This window comes from Cricetulus griseus, chromosome 5 (assembly GCF_003668045.3).
Source record: "Cricetulus griseus strain 17A/GY chromosome 5, alternate assembly CriGri-PICRH-1.0, whole genome shotgun sequence".
In the NCBI taxonomy this organism is placed as follows: domain Eukaryota; kingdom Metazoa; phylum Chordata; class Mammalia; order Rodentia; family Cricetidae; genus Cricetulus; species Cricetulus griseus.
In genome coordinates this window covers 98,892,597-98,900,966 of record NC_048598.1, presented here as the reverse complement: position 1 = coordinate 98,900,966, position 8,370 = coordinate 98,892,597, and the positions used below count along the sequence as shown (strand labels likewise).

The 8,370-nt window shown below is 46.9% G+C and overlaps 1 protein-coding gene across 5 annotated transcripts in view; it reads right to left on the bottom strand.

Annotated features, from left to right (window-relative positions):
* Nucleotides 1–544: 544 nt before the first annotated feature.
* The window catches only part of LOC100774594 (cytochrome P450 4F6), a 43,651-nt gene continuing 35,825 nt past the window's right edge, over nt 545–8,370 (bottom strand). For 4 of the 5 annotated variants that reach the window (XM_027419540.2, XM_027419537.2, XM_027419539.2 and 1 more), the window contains 7 exons: nt 7,918–8,188; nt 7,550–7,616; nt 7,227–7,356; nt 1,991–2,124; nt 1,834–1,898; nt 1,597–1,679; nt 545–1,074 (listed from right to left, as the gene is read on the bottom strand). In XM_027419540.2, the coding sequence (XP_027275341.1) occupies nt 897–1,074; nt 1,597–1,679; nt 1,834–1,898; nt 1,991–2,124; nt 7,227–7,356; nt 7,550–7,616; nt 7,918–8,188 (928 nt within the window). In that variant the 3' untranslated portion in view covers nt 545–896. The remainder of the gene's footprint in view (nt 1,075–1,596; nt 1,680–1,833; nt 1,899–1,990; nt 2,125–7,226; nt 7,357–7,549; nt 7,617–7,917; nt 8,189–8,370) is intronic. The other variant, XM_035445068.1, reaches the window with a different exon arrangement.

The window sequence follows — 8,370 nt, the reverse complement described above, 5'->3', positions numbered from 1 at the left end:
GTTTCAGCCTCTCGAATAGGCCCGTGCCACCATGCCTAACTGAAACTCTGGTTTTGATTTTGTTTTTCTTTTTTAAACTAAGCATGTCAGTTAGCCTAGAGCAAAAGCCATGATTTAACTTTTTTCTAAGATTTATTTATTTATTATGTATACAGGCACCAGATCTCATTACAGATGGTTGTGAGCCACCATGTGGTTGCTGGGAATTGAACTCAGGACCTCTGGAAGAGCAGCCAGGGCTCTTAACCTCTGAGCCATCTCTCCAGCCCCTGAAACTCAGTTCTAATGGTTTTTCGATGGGAGAAGAAAAGTCACAGCCGGGAAGTGATTCGGTAAGGTAACTTTGATAGAGCTCCTGCAGGTAGTGCGAAGAAGCACTGAAGCTGGGGAGCCTGTCAGTATAACTTCATGTAAATTTTTGCTATTTTAGCCATCACAAGCCCTGAAAGTTATTCAACACTACCCTCCAGGGTTCCAAGAGTCCCCAGACTTGAGGAACAGTCTTCAGATTCCACAACTATCCCTTAACAGGACAAGTCTGATGTAGTGGTCCACTCCTTTAAGTGCAGCACCGGGAGGACAGAAGCAGGGGGTGGCTCTAAGTTTGACGAAAAGAGAATAAAGGTGGAAACCTAGTGAATTTAAGAGTTTGCCTTAATGACCATAGAGAATAAGTTCTGCTGGAAAGCCTGCTTCCGTCTCCTGCTCAAAACACCACCGGTGGCGCTCACGGGATGGTAGTCTAGGCTTGAACTCTAGGAGAACACTCATCAGCCTGGAGGCACAGATTCTGGGTTTATGCTCGCTCCCGCTCAGGCACAGGAGACAACTCTACTTGTTCAGAAATTCAAAGAGGTAGGCAGGTGGGTGGGGTGGTCCCAAGCCAGGCTTGGTGGTCACTGTGCACCCGAGCTCAGGGGCTCCACCCGCAGCCACAGCCCACCCTCTGCACGCAGGATCAGCTCCGGCTGCCTGCGGGGCTCCTTGTCATCCAGCAGGACGCGGAAACGCAGCAGTGTCAGCGCCAGCGCCACCTTCATCTCGTTCATGGCGAAAGTCTGTCCTATGCAGTTCCTGCGGAAGGACGAAGGACGGGGTGGGGACTGCACTGGGACCCAGTCAGGCACTCTAGGACCCAAGCTGACCGGACCCCCCTTCCTGGTCAGTCTGAGAGGCAGGGGGTCTCTGATGTGCCTGGGGCTTTACACTGTGGTCCCTATTATTGGGGCCTGCCAGGGCGGGATGAGTACAAAGCCTATGAACTTGCAACCTGGGTTTTGCAGACTTTTTTTTTTTTTTTTTTTTTTTTTTTTTTGGTTTTTCGAGACACGGTTTCTCTGTGTAGCTTTGGAGGCCGTCCTGACACTCGCTCTGGAGACCAGGCTGGCCTTGAACTCAGAGATTCTCCTGCCTCTTCCTCCCGAGTGCTGGGATTAAAGGCATGCTCCACCACCGCCCGGCCGGGTTTTTGCAGACTTTTGCACACAACCGAAGCAAAGGTGGGTAAGGATCCCCAAAATCCTCAACCATGCAATTGTCCCACCTTCACCGTCAGACCCAGATTTCGCCCCCTCATCCCAAGACCACTGGCCTCACCTGGGCCCCGCTGAGAAAGGAATAAAAGCCAGAGGTGACCTCTTCTGTGGAGTTTCTGGGTCAAATCTGAAGGGGTCATAGACCTGCAAGCCAGGCAAGATATGCTAACGGGTCGTTTCTCTCCCCACATTCAGCTGGCCACAGAAAAGACAGGCAGAGAAAGGGGGATGATAGCTCTGGTTTCCCAGGTAGGCCTCTTCCCCAGGTCGCAGAGGTAGGGAAAGAGCAGGGTCGAACCTCAGGGTCTGGCCAGACTGAAGGATTGTGGTGAACCCCGAAGATGCTGATGGCGCAGACATTCCCTGTTGAGTAAGGAGACAATGAGGAAAAGGTCCACGTTGTTTCTGGGGACCACCGTCCTACCTAGACCCCTCTCCCACTGATACTGAGGCACCTTTGGGGATGACCCGGCCATCTGGCAGCACAATGTCCTGGGTGCAGCAGCGTAAGATCATTGTGACCGGGGGATGCAGCCGCAGACTCTCCTTGATGCACATGGTGAGGAAGGGCAGCTGGGCCAGGTCGTCCCTGAGGAACAAGCCACACAGTTATCCAGGAGCAAACCAAAGTCTTGCCCTGTCCCTCTGCCACTCAGTGAGACTGATCAATACAAAGTTCTGTACCAAAACTATTGTTTTTAAAATACTAAAATTTTGAGTGTGCATGTGTCTCTCTCTGTGTGTATATGTACCACATATGTCTGTGGAGGCCAAAAGAGGGTGTCAGATTCCCTGGATGTGGAATTATAGGTGGTTGTGAGCTGTGTGATGTTGGTGTTGGGGTCTAACCTAGATTGTCTCTGGATTTTTGTTTTGTTTTGTTTTGTTTTTGTTTTTTGAGACAGAGTTTGGAGACTGTCCTGGAATTTTCTTTGAAGACCAGGCTGGCCTCGAACTCACAGAGATCTGCCTGCCTCTGCCTCCCAAGTGCTGGGATTAAAGGTGTGCACCACCACCTCGTGGCCAGTAAGTGCTCTTAACTGTTGAGCCATCTCTCCAGCCCTTTGCTTTGGTTAGTTGGCCTTGAACTAGCTATGTAATTAAGGATGAACTTTAACCTTGATTCTCTTGCTTCTACTTCCTAAGTGCTGGATGAAAGGAATATTAGTAGATCCCAGATATGTTCATGAATACATGAGAAGTTAATTTCTGGTAAAACAAAGAGGGTATACACACAGACACACACACACACACACACACACACACACACACACACACACACACACAGAGGAAATCTCAACAAATAAGGAACACATGACCCAGCAGAAAAATAAAGAAAGGTTATAAACTAAGAATTCACAGAAGGGCAAGCATAAGACATTTTAAAAGAGATGTCCAAGTTGTGTCTATAATTTCTGGAAACAAAAGGAGGAAGATGGTAAATTCCAGGCCAGCCTGGGCTACATAGACAAGTCCATAAAAACCAAAGGAAGACTGGCTTAGTGCCACACATTTTTAATCCCAGCATTTGGGAAGCAGGGACAGATGGATCTCTGTAAGTTCCAAGCCAGCCTGATCTACACAAAGAGTACCAGGACAGCAAGGGCTATAGAGAGAATCTGTCTCAAAAAAACAAAAGAAAACAAAAAAGAAAGAAAGAAAGAAAGGAAGGAAGGAAGGAAGGAAGGAAGAAAGAAAGAGATCAAAGGGCATCCCAGGTATGGTGGCTGGTGGTAGAATATTATTTCTGAGGTGGGTGACTTTTGTTTATGCTGCCTTTGTTTAACTCTGTGAAGCAGTGACTTTTTTACCTGGCTAAAACACCTGATGGTCCCAATAAAGATCTGAATGTCCAATAGCAAGACAGGAGCAAGGATAGGCAGGGACAGAATACAAAGAAGGAGAAATGAGGAAGTAGGGGAGCAGCAAGAGAACAAGGAGAGGAGGATGTCAAGGGCTAGCCACCCAGCCACCCGGCCACCCACCCAGCCATAGAGTAAAAAGGAAAGTAAGATATATAGAAGTAAAGATAAAAGCTCAGGGCCAAAAGGTAGATGGGATAATTTAAGAAAAGCTGGCAAGCCACAAGCCAATGAGACTCTGAGTGTGATTTATTTGGGAGCTGGGTGGTGGGCCCCTGACAAAGCCAAAAGAGTAAAAAAAAAAAACAACAAAAAACAAACAAACAAACAATATATATATATATATATATATATATATATATAAAACACCAGATTATGAGTTAACAGAGAGATGAAAGATTTTTGTCAATGGGAGGGATGTTATGTCACATCTATTCCAGGCAAGAATTACCAAGGTATGGAGACTGGCTGAAGTGCGAGGCAATAGAAGGGATCCATGCACTGATACTTCGGATGCAGCCAGGTATAGCGGCTACCTGTAGTGAACAGATGGTCTCTCAGGGACCCAACGCTAGGGTACTTGAAAAGGAAAGTCTATATGCTGAGCAGCAATAAGCTACGGCTGGGGATGAAGCCCAAGCAGCAGCAGCTCCTACTGTGTCCAAGGCTCGGGTTTCCATCCTTAAAACCGAAAAACCAGAATAATCTTTCCATTCCTGATAAAGAAGAACCAGGGTGAGGCTTTGAATATGTAATGAGTTCTTAGGGCTGGGGAAATGGCAAAGTAGATAAAATTCTTGCCATGCAAGCAAGAAGAGCAGAGTTTAGATCTCCAACCAGGAGGTCATAGCAGACCCAGAGCCAAATCAGACAAGCTGTGAGACCCACCACAGCAGCAAGCTCTGTTCAGAGAGGGACCCTGACTCAGTAAAGGAAGTGGAGAAAAACCATGACATCTGATGTCAACATCTAGCCTCCACACACATGCATGCATACAAACACCCTTATACACATGCTCATCCCCCTACATACATCATACACATGTATTTTTTAAAGTTCTCAAGCTGGAAAGAGTAATGGCACTCAGGTATCCCCCAGAGGACCTGAGTTTGATTCCCAGAACCCATGTTAACTGGTTCACAGCTGCCTGTAACTCAAGTTCCAACCTCTCTGATGCCCTCTTCTGTCATCTGTGACACACCCACACACACGGTAGACACTCACACAGTCACACACATACATGGAAATACATAAAAATTAAAAGTTAATTGCTGGGCGTTGGTGACGCACGCCTTTAATCCAGCACTCGGGAGGCAGAGGCAGGCAGATCTCTGTGAGTTCGAGGCCAGCCTGGTCTCCAGAGTGAGTGCCAGAACAGGTTCCAAAGCAACACAGAGAAACCCTGTCTCGAAAAACCAAAAAAATTTTTTTTAATTGCTAGATGTATTGATAAGTGCCTTTACTCTTGCACAGAGGCAGGCAAGTCTGTCTAAGCTAGAGGCCAGCCTGGTTTAAAAGTCAGTTCTAGGACAGTCAAAGCTACATAGTGAGACCCTGTCTCAAAACAAAAGTTAAAAACACTTAAGAAATTTACAGATAAGTAAGGAAAAAACATAAATTCCAAAGATAGGAAAACAAAGTAATTTGACATGTCAAAGAAAAAGCCATATGCATGGCTGATCAAAAGATGAACGTCATGTTCAGCACCATCAGTACATACAGTGGTGTTCATTCCTGTAGCAGAGTGTGCTACAACTATTCAGATTGGTGAACACTTTCAAGTTCCACACATATACTGATGAAGACACAAAGAACTGGGCACTCTCTAGATGTATGTGTGGATGTGGATTTTCAAAGAGCCACTAAATTACTGAACTCATGAGTGATGTTTTAAAATGTGTGTGTGTGTGTGTGTGTGTGTGTGTGTGTGTGTGTGTGTGTGTGTGTGTGTGTGTGTGTGTGGTTGCAGAGGCTAGAGAAGGCATCAGATTCCCTGGAGTTGGAGTTACAGGCAGTTGCTAGTCAGCCAGTGTGGGTACTAGGAACCAAAATCTGGTCCTCTGCAAGAACAGCAAGTGCTCTTAACTGCTGAGCTACTTCTCCAATCCCAAAGTCATTTTCAAATATACAATTTGCCAGCATATATTCAAAAGGTCTTACTTCAGCAACTGCAGTCTTGGAATTTGTCCTGCACAAGTATCATACGTGATACAAAGGGTTGAAGTACACAGATACTCCCTACATTGTGTTTGCTAGAAGAAAAGGCTGGAGAGCCAGAATGATGGCTCAGATGGTAAAGGCACAGCACATAAACACACAGTAATAAATGAATATGAAATTTAAAAAGGAGAAAAAGATTGGAAGCTAGGCAAATGTCCAATAAGGTGGGAATGTTTTGATAAATCAAGATACATCCTGGCTGCCCTAAAGGCAGCACACCACATATCTTTCTTTTGTTAATTTTGAGAAAAGGTCTTGCTTTGTAACCCAGGCTACCTAGACCTCACTGTCATCTGCATCAGTCTCCCTGGTGTTGAGAGCACAGCCTGAATCACCACATCTGGCTTTCCTGCTCGTGTTTACCTTTGATTTTACATTGGCTTCCAAAGGTCTTCAGTGGACACACCTCTGGTTAAAACTCAAGTTATTTCTTTAATTATTTATTGAGACAGGGTTTCTCTGTGTAGCCCTGGCTGTGCTGCAACTCCCTCTGTAGACCAGGCTGGCCTAAAACTCACAGAGATCCGCCTGCCTCTGCCTCTCGAGTGCTGAGGAGTAAAGGTGTACGCCAGCTCCAGTCTCATGAGGAGCCTCTCTGGTCCTCACATGTGTATTTACCAAGCATCTAGGCATATTACTCTCCCTGACCCCTAAGCATGTCAAACTGCTTCCCTTCTGCTATAGCAGAGACGTCTCCTTGACCTGAAGAACTTCTTACTGCCTTGTTTGTTCACTGTGCCATCAAGCAGCTTGGCTCTCCACCCCTCCTTTTTTCTGACTTGACTTTGATCAGTGATTCTGTAGACTAAAGCAGGTGATCACTTGAGTCCATCAGTTTGATACCAGCCTGGGCTGTATAGCAAATATTCCATCACAAACTGGCCAACTTACAAATGCATCTAGGAAGGGGCATGGTGACATGGTTTTATAAAACCAGAAATCAAGAAGGGTATTCAGATTGATTTGAAGCCTCCCTAGTATTTTAGTTAGGGTTTCTATTGCTGTGAAGAGAGACCATGACCATGGCAACTCTTATAAAGGAAAACATTTTATTGGGGTCAGTTTACAGTTTCAGAGGTCTAGTCCATTATTGTCATGACAGGAAGCCATGGTGCTGGAGAAGAAGCTGAGAGTTCTACATCACGATCGGCAGGCAGCAAGAAATGAGCTAGCTTGAGCTTCTGAGACCTCAAAGTCTACCCCTTAGTGACACATTTCCTCCCACAAAGCCACACCTACTCTAACAGGGCCTTACCTCTTAGTAGTGCCACTCCCTATGGACCACGTATCCAAACATGAATCAATGGGGGCCATTCCTATTGAAACCACTCCACTAGGCTACATAAAGATATCCTTCCTCAAAAAATTACAATTAAAATTTTGCTAATTTTAACTAGCAAATTAGTGAAGTGGTAAACATGGGCTTTGAGATCCCTCTGTCCCTAAGCATACAGCCTTTCTCTTGCTGGTCAGGTATCTCACTCTGAGCTCAACTTCTATGCACACCAAGTAATAGTGGAAGAATCAACAAAAAGAGCTTCTCTTCCCCATCTGGGGAGCAGAGCCAATAAGAAGGGCTATAGAATACACAAGAAGGACCTGTGCTCACCATTCAATCTCCTGAGGCTCTCGGTCCCTCAGCAGCTCCCGCACCTCCTGCCGGCAGCGCTCCTGGTATTCTGGGTGCCTCGCCAGGTTGTACAGGATCCAGGAGAGCCCACTGGCTGTGGTGTCATGGCCTGAAGGATAAGAAGGTGTGTCTTTGGACTGCTTCTGCACCACAGGCTGGACGGTGTCTAGACATCGAGGTCCCCAGGAAGGACAGGGAAGGGATGGATGGGAGGAAGGGAGAGACCCTGGGTGTCCCCCTGACAGATGACCCCGGAACTGACAGATCCTACCCTTTCTGTAGTCTTACACAGGGACCCTCACCTCCAAACATGAAGGTGTCAGCCTCTGCCCGGACGTCCTCATCTGACAGCTCCTTTCCATGTTCGTCCTGAAGACGAAGCACGATCACAATTCACAGTGTCTGGACACTCCTGAGTCTATTTTGAGACAAGCCCCGACACCCACAGGATGCTCCTGTATTATCTCCAGATCCTTCCATACAATTTCCTCCTTGGCTTCTTGCTGTTCTTTGCTGCTTCTACACAGCATTCAACAGGCACCTCTAACCTTTTCCTCCTTTTTACAACCACAGTTGATGCCTCCCTAGTACTCTCTAGATTGAGCTCTCAACCTCTAGCTAACATTGAACATCAAGATCCATGCAACTCAGATCCCCCCAAAAAGCCCACCTTGGCCATCAAGAGCACATCGATGAAGTCTAAAGTCTTAGACTTAGCCTTGGCCTTCACGAATTCATCAACACCCTGGCTATTGAGGGTGCGGCGTCTCTCCCTGATGACAGCATCTGTGAAGTCATGCACCAGGTCGCAGGCCTTGCGGAAGCGCCGCCCATCAGGAGTGAGGTAGTACAGGAAGTCCATATGCAGGAAGAGCTGGCGGTGCCGTTTCATTATGAGGGAGCTGAGCTCCAAAATGGCAGCAATGTATTTACTGGGAGACCTGCGGGGCAGGCCAGAGAGAAAGCAAACTCTTAGGACACACGAATCCTCCCTCCCCAGGCAGAGACCAAGGACTAAATCCACCCCCCAAAGGTGCTTTCCAGCCATATTTCCCTCAGCCTCTCCTTATGAGCTGCCGTGTCCCCGGGATTCCAGGGTGGGCGTGGGCATTGCCCTCATCTT